We start from the raw sequence: 22,354 nt of genomic DNA, 5'->3' as shown, positions 1-22,354 counted from the left end.
GTTCCCTGAACATCAGCATCTGACCCCGAGAGCAGCCCCAGCAGCAGAGGTGATGGAAATGAGGTGTCACAGGGTCAGTTGTCAGTGCTCTGAATCCTTGACATTGATTCTTTCAAGGAATTGGGCTGGCTTGGGTGTGGAATGGGGAAATTCAGTTGTCAGCCAGTGTAAAACATCCCCTAGGGATTATGGGCTTCAGTGTGGACAGAAATCTCCTAATAATGGGAAGAAATGAAAGCCAGAGAAATTTTAGTCTGATGAATGCCAGCTGAGCTGAGTAGAACTCCCAGGTTAGTGGACCCTAGAAAAACACCTGTTACATAAAAAGAGTTAACGATACATAATTGATAATTTCACTATGATTATATGTGAGAAATCCCTACTAGGAAAACACATATTTATCTAGAGAAAGGGTCTTCATATATGTAACTTACTCTCAATTTGTTTTTACAGAAGCAGCCTGTGTGAGTTTGTGTATGCGCATAGAGAGAAGGCACACGTACTAAGGCAAATTGGGTAAAACACAAACTATAGCTGAATCTAGGTAGAAGCTATCTGTGCCTTTGCACTATTTTTGCAATATTCTGTAAATTTTCAATTATTTTAGCGTCAAAATTACAACAGAATGACATGACAGTGTGGCACATGTCATAATTAGAGTGACAAAGTCCCTATTAGGCCAGGGGAGTATCCATCAGCTTTGCCTGGGGTGGGGGTGTCAGGGCAGGCTTCATGGAGAAGTTTCGGGAGAGACTGGAAGGATGACCACCTGAGGGAGGTGTGTGAGGTCCTCGGGCATCTGACTGATGTGGGAGCAGGACAGGCTGCAGGGGAGAACCGTGAGGTCCCGTGCATCCCGAGTCTGTTACGGAAGGGAGCACTGTGTGTGCTCTGACCCCGCAGGGCTCGCCCTCCTCATGGTGAGTGTCACCTGTGTGCCCAAGAGTGCTGCGTCCTACCCCTCTAGTTACACAATCCTTCTCATTGCCGGGGCCGAGCCTCAGGAACCTTCAAGGGTAGAAAGCTTGAGGGCGGGGCTTGCAGCCCAAAGTGGGCTGGGCCCACATGCTTTATTCTCTCCACAGGCTCAGCACTTCACTCATGTCAGGACTCTCTGCAGAGGCAGTAGCTCTGAGATTCCACCTGGCAGGGAACTCGCGGTTTCTGGGATCTGTGAGGAAGGAAGGAGGAAGCTCTCCGTGCTGTGGGGAAGCTTTCTGTGCTGACTCTGAGATAAGATCCGAGTGTATGGGGCGCCACAATGCCAGCTCAGGTCTGGTCTTGGTCTCAGGAATGGGGAGTTTCAGAGAAAGGAGCCTGTGGTCCCTTAAGGATTTAAGGGTTATTCCAGTAGGTTTGAGAATGCCCAGGAGGCCATCACTTCCCATTTGAGGTTTCCTTACTCATAAAGTTCAGGCAGCAAGGATGGGGAGATGAAAAATGATGGATCGGCCAATGATGTTGTACATCATTTTCTTCTTAGGGGCCAGGGGCCAGATTCTGCCTCCTGCTGTTCCTCTCTCTGGCCGCCAGAGGGCGGGGTGCAGGTAGGTCACTCAGGAGCAGCCGTTTCATCAGCTCACCCAGGTGCACAGTGGAGCAGAGGGAATAGAGCTGGGCTGGATGCTGAGGTCCTGGCCCAGAGCGGGAGTCGTGGAGATGCAGAGAAGCCACACTTTGCAGCCAAATTGAGCTGTGGCCTGAGTGTTGATTGCTGGTCTCTCTGGATGTTTGGTCTGAAGCTAAGGCCTGTCCTGGGGCTCCATCTGTGCCTCTGCATTTGGCTGAGGGGGCTAAGGGGAGCCATGGTGGTGAAGATTGTGGTTCCTTCTAGTGGCTCCTGCTCCTATGGCCTTGGCCTTGGGGTTTCCAGAAGGAGATGGTATTCAGGGCTGTGTCCAGGGAACAACTTAGTCTAGTCTTCATCCTCCCAATTCCCTTCCTTGTAGCAGGCACTATGATAGTTTTCATTTTTAAACAGTTGAGCAAAAGAATGCAAGTGTTAAGCCTGTAGTAGATTGTGGTCAGGTATTCTTAGCTATGAGAATCCTGACCTCTGGGGCCTCACAGTCCAGTGATAAAATGGTAAAGTAAGAAGGGGCTGAGAGTTGATGGCCTGGAAAGCTAGTGTGAGTAGCGTGTGAGTAGCATTTGAATATTAATGAGAATTATTCTCCCATCCTCTAGCAATGATCCCTTCTGTTGAGAAGTTCTGGGAGGATGAAAAATGTGCTCCTTACCTGTCTTTCCTTCCCAGAAGCTGCAAGGAAATCAAAGAAAGTTGTAGTGAGGCAGATGGTGAGTAATAAACCAACCCAGTACCCTCTCCTTTCAGTTACTTTTTAGCTAAGCAGATCCTAGTTATGGAGATCAGGAGGGCTGTGCTCACCACTCCTGTCTGATCTGACTCCAGCGTCCAGCCAAGGAGATTTCCAATGGGAATTTTGAGGGTTTGGATCATGTTACGGGAGACATCTGTACATGTAGTGGGTTTCCAAGGAGGTTGACAGATAGGGTTGGTAAAGAAACTACAAAATTCGTATCAGAGAGTTTATTCTCCTTTAGGGCTAGGTCTAGGAAAGGAACTCTACACTTAAGGAATCTGAATCTCATAAAATTGGCAGTGACCATGCCTCTCCTTTGCTCTGAGTTGCAGAGGCCACATCCTGATGTAGACTTGAGATGTGGTTGGGCACTATTATCAGGCCTTGAGTGGTCAGAAGGAGGCTCTATCCAGAGGGAGATACCATCTCTGTCTTCTTGGATATTTGCTCTACAAAATCTTTGAAAAGGTGCCTTTGAACAAAGGCAGTCAGTGTTTCTGCTCTTAGATGACCCATAGAGAATTGTCCTCTAATAAGCAGGTATGTGTGAGAGCCTTCAGGATACATTTCTGACTTCCCAGAGCCTTTCTGATTGTGAGGCCTAAGATGGACCCTGTGGTCTCAGAAAGGGGGTCTCTAGGCTCGTTCCCTCTGCAGATGGCCTGTATCACTTCCGCACTGAGAATGGTGTCATCTACCAGACCTTCTGTGACATGACCTCTGGGGGTGGCGGCTGGACCCTGGTGGCCAGTGTCCATGAGAACCGCATGCTTGGGAAATGCACGTTGGGCGATCGCTGGTCCAGTCAGCAGAGCAACAGGGCTGACTACCCAGAGGGTGACGGCAACTGGGCCAACTACAACACATTTGGGTCTGCAGAGGCTGCCACCAGCGATGACTACAAGGTGGGTGGCACTGAATTTCCAGGTGGGAAAGGGTGGTAGCGGGGTGTGGCTGGAGCAGAGCATGTGGAAGGGAGGGTGGGAGATGGGGATGTGGAGGTGGGGCTGGAGAAGGAAAAAGACAGAAGTCCATGTCTTGAATCACAGCTTCTTCCCACCAAGGCTGTTTGGGTGGTGGGGCCTCATCATCTTCTGGAAGGGTGGGGGTCTGAGCATGCTGAGCACCTGGCCTCCTGGAGCCCTGAGCTCTCAGCTCAAGTGAGGGCTGTGTGTGTGGGTCTTTGGCTGGTGGCACCTCCTGGGCTGGTCACACTGAGTGTGTGTCCCTCTGCAGAACCCTGGTTACTACGACATCCAGGCCCAGGACCTGGGCATCTGGCATGTGCCCAACAAGTCCCCCCTGCAGCACTGGAGGAACAGCTCCCTGCTGAGGTACCACACTAAGACTGGCTTCCTCTGGAGACTGGGGTACAATCTGTTTGGATTCTACCAGGTACATGGTGCTGCTGGCTGGGGGTGGGGGCACTTCTTTTGGTGAGCTGAGAGCCAGGAGTTTTTGGTGAGAATAAATCTGGTCTGGGTCCCATATCCCTAGCAGGTGCTTGTTCTTGGCTCTTTATTCCAGCTCTGGGTCAAGTGAACTCACGGTCTATCTCTCTTGGGAGTTCTGAGCCAAGCAAGGGAAGAAGCATATGGCGGAAGAGAGAGGGACTCGAGGTTGTTGGACACAGTTATCATGGTGGGCGGGTGGGGAGGAATTAGTATTTTAAGGCTGATCTGAAAATGACACCTGAGGGCATTACATCTCCTGCTTGTCCTCACACAATCTGTATTTTGGTCTCTGTAGAAATACCCAGTGAAATACGGAGCAGAGACGTGCTGGACTGACAATGGCCCAGCCATTCCGTTGACTATGACTTTGGTGATGCTGAGAAAACTGCATCTTATTACTCACCAGATGGTCAGCGTGAGTACTTCTTTCCCAAGCCCAGTCATCAGCTCTTCCCTGCTCTCTTAGGGTAAGTGTAACTAGCAACAGTTAATGATTGCTAGCATGTATTGAACACATACAGTGTACCATGGTGTAATATAGGAACTTAACATGATTTTGTGTTATTTTATCATCATGAGAAAAGAATGAAGTTAGTATTACTCTTCTCCATTGCAGAGGATACAAGCTCAGTCTTCTTAACCAATACCCTTTATGACTCTTATAATAGTTAAGGAAAGAGGTAAGTTAAAGTTCAGAGGCAAAAACAAATAGCAAAGTGGTGTGAAAAATTTGTTTTTGTAATGATGAATAGAATAGAGAAGCTGAAGTTGACCAGTTCCATGAAGACCTACAAGACCTTCTAGAACTAACACCAAAAAAGATGTACTTTTCATCATGGGCATTGGAATGCAACAGTAGGAAGTCAAGAGATAACTGGAGTAACAGGCAAGTTTGGCCTTGGAGTACAGAATGAAGCAGGGAAAAAGCTAACAGAGTTTTGCCAAAAGAACACACTGGTCATAGCAAACACCCTCTTCCAATGACACAGAACACAACTCTGCACATGGGTATCACCAGCTTATCAATACCAAAATCAGATTATGTTCTCTGCAGCCAAAGATGGAGAAGCTCTATACAGTCAGCAAAAAGAAGACCTAGAGCTGACAGTGGGTCAGATCATGATCTCCTTATTGTAAACTTAAGGCTTAAATTGAAGAAAGTAGGGAAAAAACATCAAGACATTCAGGAATGATTTAAATAAAATTCCTTATGATTATACAGTGGAAGTTACAAATAGATTCAAGGGATTAGATCTGGTAGACAGAGTGCCTAAAGAACTATGGACAGATGCTCATAACATTGTACCAAAGGTGGTGACCAAAATCATCTCAAAGAAAAAAAAATGCAAGAAGGCAAAATGGTTGTTTGAGGAGGCCTTTTCTAAATCCTTGTACATCTGGAAGTTCTCGGTTCATGTACTGATGAAGCCTAGCTTGAAGGATGTTAAGCATTACCTTGCTAGCATGTGAAATGAGTACAATTGTGCAGTAATTTGAATATTTTTGTTTAGAAAATAGAGTTTAGAAAATAGCTGAGAAACAAAGAGAAGCGAAAGGCAAAGGAGAAAGGGAACAATATACCCAACTGAATGCAGAGGAACAAAGAATAGTAAGAAGAGATAAGAAAGCCTTCTTAAGGGAACAATGCAAAGAAATAGAAAAAACCAATAGAATGGAAAAGATTAGAGGTCTCTTCAAGGAAACATTTCATGCAAAGATGGGCACAATAAAGGATGGAAACAACAAGGACCTAATAAAAAGAGAAGAGATTAAGAAGGGGTGGCAAGAATACATAGAAAAACTATATTAAAAAGGTCTAAGTGATCTGGAAAACCATGATGGTGTCATCACTCACCTGGAGGCAGAAATCATAGAGTACAAAGTTAAGTAGGTCTTAGGAAGCATTACTATATAGAAAGCTAGTGGAGGTGCTAGAATTCCAGCTGAGCTGTTTGAAATCTTAAAAGATGATGCTGTTAAAGTGCTGCACTCAATATGCCAGCAAATTTGAATATCTCAACATTGGCCATGGGACTGGAAATGGTCAATTTTCATTCCAATCCCAAAGAAAGGCAATGCCAAAAATATTCAAGTTACTGCCCAATTGTGCTCATTTCACACGCTAACAAGGTAATGCTCAAAATCCTTCAAGCTAGGCTTCAATAGTACTTGAACCAAGAACTTCCAGGTATACAAACTAGATTTGGAAAAGGCAGAGGAACCAGAGATCAAACTGCCAACAGCCACTGCATCATAAAAAAAGTAATGCAATTCCAGAAAAACATCTACTTCTGCTTCATCGACTATGCTAAAGCCTTTTTGTGGATCACAGAAACCCGTGGAAAATATTTACAAAGATGGGAACACCAAATCACCTTACCTGTCTTCTGAGAAATCCGTATGTAGATCAAGAGGCGACAGTTAGAACCAGACATGGAACAACAGCCTGGTTCAAAATTGGGAAAGGAGTAGGTCAAGGCTATATATTGTCACCCTGCTTATTTAACTTTTATGTAGGGTGCATCATGTGAAATGCCAAGCTGGATGAATCAACAAGCTGAAATCAAGATTACCTGGAGAATTATCAACAACCTCAGTTATGTCGATGATAGCACTTTAATGGCATAAAGTGAAGAGGAACTAAAGAACCTTTTGATGAAGGTGAAAGAGGAGAGTAAAAAAGCTGGCTTAAAGCTCAGCATTCAAAAAACTAAGATTATGGCATTCTGTCCTATTACTTCATGGGAAATAGAAGGAGAAAAAGTGGAAAGAGTGACAGACTTTATTTTCTTGGGCTCCCGTATCACTGCAGACAGTGACTGCAGCCATGAAATTAAAAGACGCTTGCTCCTTGGAAGAAGGAAAACTATGACAAACCTAGACAGTGTATTAAAAAGCAGAGACATCACTTTTCAGACAAAGATCTGTACAAGCAAAGCTCTAGTTTTCCCAGTAGTCATGTATGGTTGTGAGAGTTGGACCATAAAGAAGACTGAGTGCTAAAGAATTGATGCTTTTGCACTGTGGTGTTGGAGAAGACTCTTGAAAGTCCCTTGGGCAGCAAGGAGATCAAACCAATGAATCCTAAAGGAAATTGGCCCTGAATGTTCATTGGAAAGGCTGATGCTGAAGCTGAAGTTCCAACAATTTGGTCATTTGATGGGAAGAGCTGACTCATTGGAAAAAACTCTGATCTGGGGAAGGATTGAGAGCAAGAAGAGAAGGGGATGACAGAGGATGAGATGGTTGGATGGCACCATCTACTCAATGGATACGAGTTTGAGCAAACTCCGGGAGATGGCGAAGGACAGGGAAGCTTGGTGTGCTGCAGCCTATTGGGTTGCAAAGAGTCCAACGTGATTTAGTGACTGAACAACAAATGATGGATAGCTATTATTTTAAAGAAGCCACAGACTTAAGTTTTTGGTGGGAAAATGAGTCATTTTATGTTAACGTCATGGTAATTGGATGAGAAGTGTGCTAGCAGAAACATATGGCCACTTCTTATAATTGCTTATTCCTGCTGGACCTCTGAAGGTCTTCTTGCTGAACTCTCAGTGGATTATTAATTTCACTTATGAGCTTTAGGCAGACAAGTGACTCTTGTGAACACGAGCCTTGGTCCTGTTACTCCAGATGGAGGGAAGGTCTCTTCCAGTGAAGTTCAGAGCCAGGGTGCACTGGGTTTCATCCCTGTAGCTTGGAGTGCTAGGCTATAACCTGACCTGTTGATTTATGGAATCCTTGGGCTGGTCAAAAGGAAGCTGTTTTCAGTTCATCCTTTGAATCCTTGACCTTTTCTCTGCCTCTTCTTTTCCAGGAGAATTTGTTGCAGGATTTATCCAGTTCAGGGTGTTTAACAATGAGAGAGCAGCCCATGCCCTGTGTACTGGGATGAGAGTTACTGGCTGTAACACTGAGCACGTGAGTTTTGGGAAGAATCATGGCTTGTGTGTGTGCTTGTGTGCACTACCCCTTATGGGGTATATTGGTGTATGTCTCTGTAGCTTGCATTTTTCTTCTTTTGCTGGTATTTTGTGGACATAATTTTAAAATTGTTACTATTATTTCTACTTGAAATGTAATCAATATGTAATATCATGTTAGTTTCAGGTGTGTACCATAATGATTTTATATTTTTATGTATTGTGAAATGATCATCAGAATAAGTCTAGTCAACATCTACTACCACACATAGCTACAAATTCTTTTTTCTTCTGAGGAAAACTTTTAACATCTACCCTTTTATAATTTTTCAATGTACACCATAATATTATGACTATAGGAAGCATACTGTATATTACATCCCCAGGAACTTAATTTATAAGTGATAGTTTGTTCCTTTAACCATTAGACATAATTTACTTCATCAAAGTACAATTTATCTATATTCTCATGTATTATTAGTACTTTTATGCTGTGTTTAAGTAGTATTTTCATATATTGAGATATTATCTAGTATTCTTATTAACTTCGAGAATCTTTATGTTTTTGTTGTATCTTCCGTCTTGTAGAAGTGAGCAGCAGAGGTGTGCCAGCTGGAGAGTGTCTCTGAGGGACGTTTTGTGACTGGAGGGGCAGGAGGAAAAGGGAGTCAGAGCTCTAAGGACGAGCATGCTCACTCACAATGTTTCCTTCCACACCTGTCAGGCTGAGAAATGCGACCCTGAAGTTAAGGACATCTTCACTTCCTGCTGCAATGATCAGTTTGTCCATGTGTCAGTCAAAAAGAGGCAGCTGTACCCTCACGACATGGCCCCTAGATTCTGATCTGGAGGATCATGTGTGTGTCGGTCCTGGGAGTGGTGTTGGGTGTGTCCCCCGCTACTGTGGATTCCGTGAATCCTTATTCTGTTCATAAGTTCCCATTTGCATTTACCCCTGTATGTACTGACTCAAAAATACATGGGAGGGTACCTACAAAGTGCTGGGTATTAGAACTGTAAGCTGACAGAGTCATCTTAAGGAACTCAAGTGGTTAGGATTTGTAAACGCACGATTGCAATCTCATGTGGTATCGCCTGAGATAGCAACATAAACAAAGGGCCCTGGGGACACAATACAGGAGCTTCTACCTCTACTAATGACACATAGTTGATTCTGCAGGAAGGTGACATTTTTGGTGAATATCAGAAGATGTGTGTAGAGTTCAACAGGCAACAAGGGGCAAATAGTGTCCTTTGAGGATGAATGACTGACATGTTCAAAATCACTGGGATTTGATACCATGGTGTGTTGAGGGGGCAGTGAGCTGTTGTGTAAATTGTATCATGGTATGCACATGGTATAGAATCAAGAGCTGAAAATACTTGCAGGAAGTAGGGCAAGGAGGGGCTTTTGCATTATGTTCAGGACATAGAGTTTATGTTATAGGTGACGGGACACATCAGAGGAGTTTGACCAGATTAGTGACCTGATCACTTTGGTTTAGCAAGGAGGGGGAGACATGGATTCAAGAACAGGGAAATAAGAGTCAATGAGTCCATGAGGCAGGTGTAAAGGTGCAGATGTGAGACACCAAGGACTTGAGCTAGGGTGTTGTTGATAAAGCTGAAAGAGTAAGGATGGGTGGATAGATGGTAGAATCAAGAGTTCTTGATGATTAAACGAATATGGGAGATGGCAAGTGATGAAGACCAAACAGACTTCAGGGTTTTGTTTTGGGTGACTGGATGCTATCAGTTAAGATGTGTGATGAGAGAGGAATAGATTCAAGGACAGCAAGAGATAATTATTTTGTTTTGCTCAAGTGGAGTTTTAGATCTAAAGATATGTGGGTGGAGACATCCATGTGACAGTTGGATATGGGGTTTCAAATGCAGAAAATAACTGGCTGCCCTCTGAAATTTAGGAGCATCATGACAATGTATGATTATGCTGGTGTTAGCAAAAGTCAGGGGAGAAGATGAGCCTCATTGGGAGAGTGAGAAGTGGACAGAGCTGTGAGGAATAGCATTGGGGGAATGATTAAGGAAAAGAGGTGAGCTGAGGGGCCTGAGAATAAATGGGAAAGAAGGTAAAAAGGAATTCAGGAGAACTTGATTTCAGAGTCCACTGGAGAGTTAGTTCTGTGCAGGGGAAGAGTCAAGGCCAAGTAGGAGAAGGACCAAAATTACAGGGGATTCGACCATTAAGAGCTCACTGATGTGTCCACAGGCAACCCCTCACTGTGTCTACTCCTGCCCCCAGCACTGCGTCGGTGGAGGAGGATTCTTCCCAGAGAGCAGTCCCTTGCAGTGTGGGGATTTCTCCTCCTTTGACTGGAATGGATATGGAGCTCACTGGGGTTACAGCTCCAGCCGGGAGATCACTGAGGCAGCAGTGCTCCTGTTCTACTGCTGAGAGCTGTGTGGTGTGAGACACAGAAGCCAGCTCCTAAGCCCAGACCCTCAGAGATGGAAAAATAGAATGTTAACAAGGAGGGGAGGGGAATAAATTATATCACTTTGTGCATTTTGTGGTTTTGAATTTCTTTGACTCTATTTACAAATTGGCCGGGACCTGAAGACCTGAAGGGATGTTTTGAAACAATACCTCTCATTCTGGTGAATACCTCTTTGAACATTCTGAGTTTGGAACTTCAAGTCACAACTCCAAGTTCTTGAACACAAGTTTGCCCATTTCTGGAGACCCTAGTATGAGGCTGATGGGCAGAGGAAAATGATTCTTATGAATTTTTTGTAACATACTGTTATTAGCTAATCAAGTAAAGTCCTCAATATAAACATCTTAAAGAATAATAGATTACTTAGATTCAGTAATAAAAGAGAGATTAAGGTCACAGCTATCCATTTCCTTTATTCCTCCAGCTTTGACACTCAGGACAGTGTCCCTACAATGATTCTAGTATGTGTTGCAGTGTTTGTGTGTTGGGGAGGGTTCTCACAATACCAAGACATTCACTGAAAAGTAGCTGGGAGTCCTCCAAGTCAACTCAATTTTGACCCAATCTACTGGGAGACAGTGCCAGATCCCCGTATGAAAGGCTGAGTCCTACAAGTCTGCCCCTTGAATCCTTCTGAGGGGACAACTGCAGCCACAGCTGAGTTTTTGGGGCTTTTTTTGGTTTGGGCAGCAGCTGTCCTGGCTGGAGGGTGAAGTGAAAGCCCTGTGGTTGTTCTTGCCTAAACTTGGCTTGTATGATACTAGGTCATCTACTGTTAATATATAGTTAACCCTTGAACAACCCGTGGGCACCAACCCCCTGCACAGTTGGTTAGCTCATACTTGGCCCTCTGTACCATGGTTCCTCCATATCTGCGGTTTCTGAGTTTGTGGTCAGCAGCTGCAGATTCAGTGAGTCATGGATGGTGTAGTATTGTGTCAAGGAAACCTGCATATAAGTTGACCAACACAAATCAAATCTGTATTGTTCAAGAGTCACCTGTATTTGCTTTTTTTCTAGTATCTTCTTTTGCTTTCACTTCCTTAGTAAATCTTTGTCCCTTACTAGCACATTCCTGACTTCACATTTTGCTCCTTTATTCTTTTTTTTCCTACTCATTTTTTGTCACCTCTTGCCTTTTTTCTCTCTCCTCATGTCAGGGTGTTATAAAACCAAACTTGAGTCTGCTGGCCTACGTGCAGGGAAGCCAATCCGCTGACATGGAGCTGTGGTGAAGGAAAGTACAACATTTACTGCACGTGCTCAGCAAGGAGTTTAGGTAGCTAATGCCCACAAAATGCCCGAGTTCCCCAGTGGCTTTCAGGGAAAAGTTTTTAAAGACAGGGTGAGGAAAGGAGTTGCAGGGTGCAGGATCAGTGGGTGGACTTTCATCTAATTGGTTGATGGTGAAGTTACTGGGAATCAACATCATCCACCTTCTGGTTCCACCTGGTCTGGGGTCAATATGCTTGTGGTTGGCATACAGTTAAATTCTTCCACCTGGTGGAGTTTCAGTATCTGCAAAACAGCTCCAAGGTATGACTTAGAAAGGGTTTGTTATCTGGAAGTACTATTTTTGGAGCTCTGGAAACCTTTTTTTTCTTAAGCAGGATGGTAGTTTCATAAGTCTTTGCTTTTTTTGTAATTCACTAAACTGTATATTTATGCCTTATATCCTTTCCTGTATTTGTGCTAATTTTTACATTCTTTTTGTTATTTTTTTTAACAATAAAGCATAAACAATTCACTTAGAGAAGTTGGGCTGGAAAGGGTGACAGGGGTCAGGGCTTTTATCCCCACTATTCTCTTTGTAAACACATCTGTTTTCTTTTGCCTAAGGTACATTTTGAATTATCTTTCTATGGACTGGTGATTGATGGTGAATTTAAATTCACAAAAAGTAATAATATATCAGAATCAATTTTTATCCTTCTTTTACATTCTTACTAACTCTTCTGTACATTTCAACACTTCCAGCTTGCTGCCAGACACAATCCAGTCTCAAACTTTTCCTTGTCTCCCCAGTTTAGGATGTCCGGTAGTGGAAAGATCAGGGGCTACAATCACCACCTCCTAACACATCCCTCACTTTGTCTATCCCTTCTTCATGGCCAGTGTTCTAATGTTCCCTGCTGGGTCTACGTTTCTCTCTTAACTTCTCTCCCGATTCCTATCTTCTGGTTCACAGGGAAGTTCAGTGTGAGAGAAATTGATCTAAAACTCATAAAATGCACAAAATGAGGAAGAGAAAGGTACAGAGGGCAAGTACCAAACATTCACAGAATCCCAGAGACCAGCAGCAATCGGTCAGTCTTTCTATCAGATCTGTGAGCCACTTGACTCTAAAGCCCATCCTGACAGCCTGTTTCCAGAACCAGTTCTAGTGCTATTTATCTTAGCCTGGGTCCTCCATACAGGAAAGCCTGAGGCAAAAATGAAAGTGCTAACTAAGACTTGAGTTAGGAGCTGCCAATTCAGGAAGATAAAGATTAGGGAAAAAATTGAAGAGATTGAGAGAAAAAACAGACCTAGAAGCTGTGTGATTTGTGATCACTCTACCTGTCTCTTTATAATAATTCTGGAAGAGATATGGAGGAGGCAGAGGCCTGATCTGAAATCTATCCCAGGTCCCATGGTGCACTGTCCAGGGTGGGACGCTGAATGATTGATGACAACTGATTGCTTATGAGAAATGGGGACAAGGGGGGCCAGAGAAAGAGGAAAGGGAAAAGGTAGAAGGGGTCACGAAAGCAAGGAGGAGAAGAGGAAGGGAGAGTAGGAAAAGAGAAGGCACAGTTGAGGTGCTGGGGGAAGAAGGGCACTGAGGGAAGAGAGAAGGAGTGAGAAGGCCTTCAAATGTCCCAGTGACACCATGTGTGGCAGAAACAAGCTGTCCCCACTGAGCTCTGCTCGAACTGTAGACTCAGGAGCAAAAGAAAGGGTCCTCACTGTGTTAAGCCCCTGGGTTTAGAGTGGCTTTTTGTGCCACAGTTGATAACTGATCCAACTCCATGGCGTGGAGGTTGAGCCTGGTGCTCCAGCTGATGCCATGCGTATTCTTAGTAGGACTGTGGAGGAGCTTGTGGTTTACAAGGACCCTTACTGGCAGCAATGTGGGGAAGGGGTTGGAAGGGGCCAACACTGAACACAGTGAGGATTAGGAAGGGGCAGGAGGCCATTTCAGGAATGGAGACCTCAGCAGGACTTTGTTCTACAGTGCCATCCAATGTCCAGATGATTTGTTTGAGGCAGTCAAAGTAGTTCCAGCCTTCTGGCCAGAGACTGGCTCAGGAGCAGGCGTGTGTCCTGTCTCTGCCCAATGAGACCTGATGAAAAGTGTGCTGGGGCCTCTGGGAAAAACTTCATTTCTTCTGCAAAAGAGCCAGAGGAAGTGATCCCTGTTTTTTCTCTGGATATTCCTTAGTCTTATAGTTTATTACGGGTTGTCCGATAGAAAAATGGACAGAAGATCTTAATAGACATTTTTCCAAAGAAGACATGCAGATGGCCAGGTGGTATATGGAGAGATGCTCAATATCACGAATTATTAGAAAAATGCAACTTAAACTACAGTGAGGTACCACCTCACACCAGTCATCATTAAAAAGTCTACAAACAACAAATCCTGGAGACTGTGTGGAGAAAAAGGAACCCTCTTAAACTGTTGATGGAAATATTAGTTCAGCCATGATGGAAAACAGTGTGAAGGTTTCTCAAAAAACTAGAAATAGAATTACCATATGATCCAAGAAGCCCACTCCTGGGTATATCCCTGGACAAAACTACAGTTCAAAAGGATACATGCATCCCTGGGGACTTCTCTGGTGGTCCAGGGGTTAAGAATCCACCTTGCAATGAACTGGATGTGGGCTTGATCCCTGGTCAGGAAGCTAAGATTCTCACATGCTACAGAACAACTAGGCCTGCATGCCACGACTAGAGAGCCCGCATGCCACAACTTCTGACCCTGTGTGCCACAATGAAAGATCCCTCATAATGCAATGAAGATTCTGCTTGCTGCGCCCAAGATCTGAGGAAGCTAAATAATAAGTAAGTAATCAAAAAATGTATCCAAAACTGATTTGAAAAAAAAAATGCACCCTTGTGCTCACAGCAGCACTATTCACAATAGCCAGATCATGGAAGCAGCTTAAATGTCCATGGACAGGTGAATAGATAAAGAAGATGAGGTACATATGCACCATGGAATACTACTCAGCCACAAAAAGAACGAAATGCTGTCATTTGCAGCAACATGGATGCATCTAGAGATGATTATACTAAGTGAAGTAAGTCAGAGAAAGACAAATACTATATGACACCACTTACATATGGAGTCTAAAATATGGCACCAGTTCAGTTCAGTTCAGTCGCTCAGTCATGTCCGACTCTTTGCAACCCCATGAACCGCAGCACGCCAGGCCTTCCTGTCCATCACCAACTCCTGGAGTTCACTCAAACTCATGTCCATCGAGTCGGTGATGCCATCCAGCCATCTCATCCTCTGTCGTCCCCTTCTCCTCCTGCCCCCAATCCTTCACAGCATCAGAGTCTTTTCCAATGAGTCAACACTTCGCATGAGGTGGCCAAAGTATTGGAGTTTCAGCTTTAGCATCAGTCCTTCCAATGAACACCCAGGACTGATCTCCTTTAGAATGGACTGGTTGCATCTCCTTGCAGTCCAAGGGACTCTCAAGAGTCTTCTCCAATACCACAGTTCAAAAGCAAAATATGGCATAAATGAACATATTTACAAAACAGAAACAGACTCACAGACATAGAGAACAGATCTGTGTTTGCCAAAGGGGAGAGGTGTGGGGAGGGAAGGGCTGGGAATTGGGGATTAGCATTTTTAAACTGTTATGTATAGGATGGATAAAAAAAAGGCACTACATAGGAAACTATATTCAATATCCTGTGATAAACCACAATGGAAAAGAGTATTTAAAACATCGCCTCTATGTGTATAACTAAGTCAATTTGCTGCACAACAGAGAGTGGCACATCATTGTAAATCAACTATACTTCAAAAAAAATTATAAAAATAATATAGATTATTATGGGTTGAACTGTGTTCTCCCCAAATTCATGCCAGAGCCCTAACTATGAGTACCTCAGAACATGACTGCATTTGGGGATCAGGCCTTTAAAGAGGTTATGAAGTTAAAGTGAGGATCCAATCCACTCTCATTCATATCCTTGTAAGAGGAAGCATTTTGATGACACACAGATCACTAGGGATTCATGCACAGATGAAAGATCCTGTGAGGACACAGAGAGAAGGTGGCCATCTGCAAGCCAAGAAAGAGGCCTCTGAAGAAATTAGCGCTGTCAACATTTGACCTTGAATTTGTACCTTCTAGAACTGAGAAAATACACTGCTGTTTAGGCTCCCTGTCCCCACCTGTCTGTGGTATTCTGTTATGGTAGACCCATAAAACTATTGCACACGTGCTGCTTAGAACACCAGAGGACATTTTATCCTCAGCCAGAGGATGAGCCAAGTCAGAGAGGCTGAAAGTGCCCAGGTCCTTGAAGACACTGAGCTGGTGCTGAGTCAATCAAGCCAGAAACTGCCTTGCCTCTAAATTTCCTGTTTCATGAGGTGATGTATTTACTCTTTGCTTAAGCCAGTTTGAGGTGGGTTTAGTATTAGTCTCAGTTGAAAGCCTCATAGCTGATCTAGACCTGACCTAATTAAGTGTCAGGGGCAGTAAGACTTGAGGGTAGTGATGTGGGATACAGATTTCAGAGGAAGTAGGAGGTAGGTCACTGGCTGTGACTGGATGAAGGTGGTTAGAAGGGGTGATGTCCCTAAAGTTACTAGTACCATTTCCCCAGATGTTTATGTGCTATCGACTGTAGGTTATTCGTAAATTTCATACCACATATGATGAGATGCACAGTGAAATTAAATATGTTAAAATATGAAAAAATATGTCTTAGAAGAAATAAAAGAATGTATTACAAGAAGCATAACTTTTCTTTGGAGGTTTTCTTCTTGGACAGTGTTTTATTTTCCTTTATCTATCTAGTATTTTGTATTGTACTTTGAACCTACAAAGGCAGAAAATGTTAGCTTAATGACAATGACAACAACAACAAAAAGCTCATTTTCACTTATGGCTTGAGATGTGATCAGCAGTATAATAAAGTTGTTATGTACTAGGTATGTGGTATCACTGTGGAGGAACTGATCAACTCTATTATAGCTGAAGGAAGAATCTGAGAACAGAAGAGTGCCGCTGGGAGAGAAATGATAGAATAAGCTTAAATCATCAGATTGGTTTGTACTGACTTATCCTCACATGTAGCCCTTTTTTTAAAAAGAAAATAAATTTATTTATTTTAATTGGAGGCTAATTACTTTACAATATTGTATTGGTTTTGCCATACATCGACATGAATCCACCACAGGTGTACACGTGTTCCCCATCCTGAACCCCCCTCCCACCTCCCTCCCCATAACATCCCTCTGGGTCATCCCAGTGCACCAGCCCCGAGCATCCTGTATCATGCATTGAACCTGGACTGGCGATTCGTTTCACATATGATATTATACATGTTTCAATGGCACTCTCCCAAATCATCCCACTCTTGCCCTCTCCCACAGAGTTCAAAAGACTGTTCTATACATCTGTGTCTCTTTTGCTTTCTCACATACAGGGTTATCGTTACCATCTTTCTAAATTCCATATATATGCGTTAGTATACTGTATTGATTTTTTTTTTCTGGCTTACTTCACTCCATATAATAGGTTCTGGTTTCATCCACCTCATTAGAACTGATTCAAATGTATTCTTTTTAATGGCTGAGTAATACTCCATTGTGTGTATGTACCACAGCTTTCTTGTCCATTCATCTGCTGATGGACATCCAGGTTGCTTCCATGTCCTGGCTATTATAAACAGTGCTGCGATGAACATTGGGGTACATGTGTCTCTTTCAATTCTGGTTTCCTCGGTGTGTATGCCCAACAATGGGATTGCTGGGTCGTATGGCAGTTCTATTTCCAGTTTTTTAAGGAATCTCCACACTGTTCTCCATAGTGGCTGTACTAGTTTGCATTCCCACCAACAGTGTAAGAGGGTTCCCTTTTCTCCACACCCTCTCCAGCATTGATTGCTTATAGACTTTTGGACTACAGCCATTCTGACTGGCATGAAATGGTACCTCATAGTGGTTTTGATTTGCATTTCTCTGATAATGAGTGATGTTGAGCATCTTTTCATGTGTTTGTTAGCCATCTGTATGTCTTCTTTGGAGAACTGTCTATTTAGTTCTTTGGCCCATTTTTTGATTGGGTCATTTATTTTTCTGGAATTGAGCTGCAGGAGTTGCTTGTATATTTTTGAGATTAGTTGTTTGTCGGTTGCTTCATTTGCTATTATTTTCTCCCATTCTGAAGGCTGTCTTTTCACCTTGCTTATAGTTTCCTTTGTTGTGCAGAAGCTTTTAAGGTTAATTAGGTCCCATTTGTTTATCTTTGCTTTTATTTCCAATATTCTGGGAGGTGGGTCATAGAGGATCCTGCTGTGATGTATGTCAGAGTGTTTTGCCTATGTTCTCCTCTAGGAGTTTTATAGTATCTGGTCTTATATTTAGATCTTTAATCCATTTTGAGTTTATTTTTGTGTATGGTGTTAGAAAGTGCTCTAGTGTCATTCTTTTACAAGTGGTTGACCAGTTTTCCCAGCACCACTTGTTAAAGGGATTGTCTTTAATCCATTGTATATTCTTGCCTCCTTTGTTAAAGATAAGGTGTCCATATGTGCTTGGATTTATCTCTGGGCTTTCTATTTTGTTCCATTGATCTATATTTCTGTCTTTGTGCCAGTACCATACTGTCTTGATGACTGTGGCTTTGTAGTAGAGCCTGAAGTCAGGCAGGTTGATTCTTCCAGTTCCATTCTTCTTTCTCAAGATAGCTTTGGCTATTTGAGGATTTTTGTATTTCCATACAAATTGTGAAATTATTTGTTCTAGCTCTGTGAAAAATACTGTTGGTAGCTTGATAGGGATTGCATTGAATCTATAAATTGCTTTGGGTAGTATACCCATCTTCACTGTATTGATTCTTCCAATCCATGAACATGGTATATTTCTCCATCTATTAGTGTCCTCTTTGATTTCTTTCACCAGTGTTTTATAGTTTTCTATATATAGGTCTTTAGTTTCTTTAGGTAGATATATTCCTAAGTATTTTATTCTTTTTGTTGCAATGGTGAATGGAATTGATTCCTTAATTTCTTTTTCTATTTTCTCATTATTAGTGTATAGGAATGCAAGGGATTTCTGTGTGTTGATTTTATATCCTGCAACTTTACTATATTCATTGATTAATTCTAGTAATTTTCTGGTGGAGTCTTTAGGGTTTTCTATGTAGAGGATCATGTCATCTGCAAACAGTGAGAGTTTTACTTCTTTTCCAGTTTGGATTCCTTTTATTTCTTTTTCTGCTCTGATTGCTGTGGCCAAAACTTCCAAAACTATGTTGAATAGTAATGGTGAAAGTGGGCACCCTTGTCTTGTTCCTGACTTTAGAGGAAATGCTTTCAATTTTTCACCATTGAGGATAATGTTTGCTGTGGGTTTGTCATATATAGCTTTTATTATGTTGAGGTATGTTCCTTCTATTCCTGCTTTCTGGAGAGTTTTTATCATAAATGGGTGTTGAATTTTGTCAAAGGCTTTCTCTGCATCTATTGAGATAATCATATGGTTTTTATTTTTCAATCTGTTAATGTGGTGTATTACATTGATTGATTTGTAGATATTTAAGAATCCTTGAATCCCTGGGATAAAGCCGACTTGGTCATGGTGTATGATCTTTTTAATGTGTTGTTGGATTCTGATTGCTAGAATTTTGTTAAGGATTTTTGCATCTATGTTCATCAGTGATATTGGCCTGTAGTTTTCTTTTTTTGTGGCATCTTTGTCAGGTTTTGGTATTAGGGTGATGGTGGCCTCATAGAATGAGTTTGGAAGTTTACCTTCCTCTGCAATTTTCTGGAAGAGTTTGAGTAGGATAGGTGTCAGCTCTTCTCTAAATTTTTGGTAGAATTCAGCTGTGAAGCCGTCTAAACCTGGGCTTTTGTTTTCCGGAAGATTTCTGATTACAGTTTCAATTTACATGCCTGTGATGGGTCTATTAAGATTTTCTATTTCTTCCTGGTCCAGTTTTGGAAAGTTGTACTTTTCTAAGAATTTGTCCATTTCTTCCACGCTGCCCATTTTATTGCATATAATTGCTGATAGTAGTCTCTTATGATCCTTTGTATTTCTGTGTTGTCTGTTGTGATCTCTCCATTTTCATTTCTAATTTTATTGATTTGATTTTTCTCCCTTTGTTTCTTGATGAGTCTGGCTAATGGTTTGTCAATTTTATTTATCCTTTCAAAGAACCAGCTTTTGGCTTTGTTGATTTTTGCTATGGTCTCTTTTGTTTCTTTTGCATTTATTTCTGCCCTAATTTTTAAGATTTCTTTCCTTCTACTAACCCTGGTGTTCTTAATTTCTTCCTTTTCTAGTTGCTTTAGGTGTAGAGTTAGGTTATTTATTTGACTTTTTTCTTGTTTTTTGAGGTATGCCTGTATTGCTATGAACTTTCCCCTTAGGACTGCTTTTACTGTGTCCCACAGGTTTTGGGTTGTTGTGTTTTCATTTTCATTTGTTTCTATGCAAATTTTTATTTCTTTTTTTATTTCCTCTGTGATTTGTTGGTTATTCAGCAGCGTGTTGTTCAGCCTCCATATGTTGGAATTTTTAATAGTTTTGCTCCTGTAATTGAGATCTAATCTTACTGCATTGTGGTCAGAGAAGATGCTTGGAATGATTTCAATTTTTTTGAATTTACCAAGGTTAGATTTATGGCCCAGGATATGATCTATCCTGGAGAAGGTTCCGTGTGCGCTTGAGAAAAAGGTGAAATTCATTGTTTTGGGATGAAATGTCCTATAGATATCAATTAGGTATAACTGGTATATTGTATCATTTAAAGTTTGTGTTTCCTTGTTAATTTTCTGTTTAGTTGATCTATCCATAGGTGTGAGTGGGGTATTAAAGTATCCCACTATTATTGTGTTATTGTTAATTTCCCCTTTCATACTTGTTAGCATTTGTCTTACATATTGTGGTGCTCCTATGTTGGGTGCATATATATTTATAATTGTTATATCTTCTTCTTGGATTGATCCTTTGATCATTATGTAGTGTCCTTCTTTGTCTCTTTTCACAGCCTTTGTTTTAAAGTCTATTTTACCTGATATGAGTATTGCTACTCCTGTTTTATTTTGGTCTTTATTTGAGTGGTATATCTTTTTCCAGCCCTTCACCTTCAGTCTCTATGTGTCCCTTGTTTTGAGGTGGGTCTCTTGTAGACAACATATATAGGGTCTTGTTTTTGTATCCATTCAGCCAGTCTTTGTGTTTTGGTTGGGGCATTCAACCCATTTACGTTTAAGGTAATTATTGATAACTATGATTCCGTTGCCATTTCCTTTATTGTTTTGGGTTCAAGTTTATACACCCTTTCTGTGTTTCCTGTCTAGAGAAGATTCTTAAGCATTTGTTGGAGAGCTGGTTTGGTAGTGCTGAATTCTCTCAGCTTTTGCTTGTCTGTAAAGCTTTTGATTTCTCCTTCATATTTGAATGAGATCCTTGCTGGGTACAGTAATCTGGGCTGTAGGTTATTTTCTTTCATCACTTTAAGTATGTCTTGCCATTCCCTCCTGGCCTGAAGACTTTCTATTGAAAGATCAGCTGTTATCTTTATGGGAATCCCCTTGTGTGTTATTTGTTGTTTTTCCCTTGCTGCTTTTAATATTTGTTCTTTGTGTTTGATCTTTGTTAATTTGATTGATATGTGTCTTGGGGTGTTTTGCCTTGGGTTTATCCTATTTGGGACTTTCTGGGTTTCTGGGACTTGGGTGATTATTCCTTCCCCATTTTAGGGAAGTTTTCAACTATTATCTCCTCAAGTATTTTCTCATGGTCTTTCTTTTTGTCTTCTTCTTCTGGGACTCCTATGATTCAAATGTTGGGGCATTTAACATTGTCCCAGAGGTCTCTGAAATTGTCCTCATTTCTTTTAATTCATTTTTCTTTTTTCCTCTCTGATTCATTTATTTCTACCATTCTATCTTCTACTTCACTAATCCTATCTTCTGCCTCCATTAATCTACTATTTGTTCCCTCCAGAGTGTTTCTGATATCATTTACTGCTTTATTTATTATATATTGACTCTTTTTTTTTTTATTTCTTCTAGGTCCTCGTTAAACCCAAGAAAGGTTTATTTCTTGCATCTTCTCAATCCTTGTCTCCAGGCTATTTAACTGTGATTCCATTTTTTTTTTTTCAAGATTTTGGATCATTTTCACTATCATTATTTGGAATTCTTTATCAGGTAGATTCCCTATCTCTTCCTCTTTAGTTTGGTTTGGTGGGCATTTATCCCATTCCTTTACCTGCTGGGTATTCTTCTATCTCTTCATCTTGTTTATATTGCTGTCTTTGGAGTGGCCTTTCTGTATTCTGGCAGTCGTGGAGTTCTCTTTATTGTGGCGTTTCCTCACTGTGGTTGGGGTTGGATGGGTGGCTTGTCAAGTTTCCTGGTTAGGGAGGCTTGTGTCGGTGTTCTGCTGGGTGGAGCTGGATTTCTTCTCTCTGGAGTGCAATCAAGTGTCCAGTAATGAGTTATGAGATGTCAGTGGGTTTGGAGTGACTTTGGGCAGCCTGTATATTGAAGCTCAGGGCTATGTTCCTGTGTTGCTGGAGAATTTGCATGGTATGTCTTGCTCTGGAACTTGTTGGCCCTTGGGTGGTGCTTGGTTTCAGTGTAGGTATGGAGGGGTTTGATGAGCTTCTATCGATTAATGTTCCCTGGAGTCAGGAGGTCTCTGGTGTTCTCAGGATTTGGACTTAAGCCTCCTGCTTCTGGTTTTCAATCTTATTTTTACAGTAGCCTCAAGACTTCTCCATCTATACAGCACCATTGATAAAACATCTAGGTTAAAGATGAAAAGTTTCTCCACAGTGAGGGACACCCAGAGTGGTTCACAGAGTTACATGGAGAGGGAGGAAGGGAGAAAGAGGTGACCAGGATGAGATGAGGTGGAATCAAAAGAGGAGAGAGCAAGCTAGCCAGTAATCACTTCCTTATGTGAGCTCCACAGTCTGGACTGCTCAGAG

At 42.0% G+C, this 22,354-nt stretch overlaps 1 protein-coding gene across 1 annotated transcript; it reads left to right on the top strand.

Annotated features, from left to right (window-relative positions):
• The first annotated feature begins 1,261 nt into the window (after positions 1–1,261).
• On the top strand, positions 1,262–10,120 carry LOC102279590 (intelectin-1-like). Its single transcript, XM_014480842.2, is given in 9 exon segments — positions 1,262–1,273; positions 1,484–1,547; positions 2,188–2,298; positions 2,982–3,229; positions 3,561–3,719; positions 4,074–4,131; positions 4,134–4,193; positions 7,599–7,702; positions 9,968–10,120. Coding segments are annotated over 9 exon segments (969 nt in total).
• Positions 10,121–22,354: the final 12,234 nt, after the last annotated feature.

The sequence above is a fragment of the Bos mutus genome, chromosome 3 (genome assembly GCF_027580195.1).
Source record: "Bos mutus isolate GX-2022 chromosome 3, NWIPB_WYAK_1.1, whole genome shotgun sequence".
Taxonomy (NCBI): Eukaryota; Metazoa; Chordata; class Mammalia; order Artiodactyla; family Bovidae; genus Bos; species Bos mutus.
Note: the sequence above shows the minus strand (reverse complement) of the source record. Positions and strands in the feature narration are given on the sequence as shown.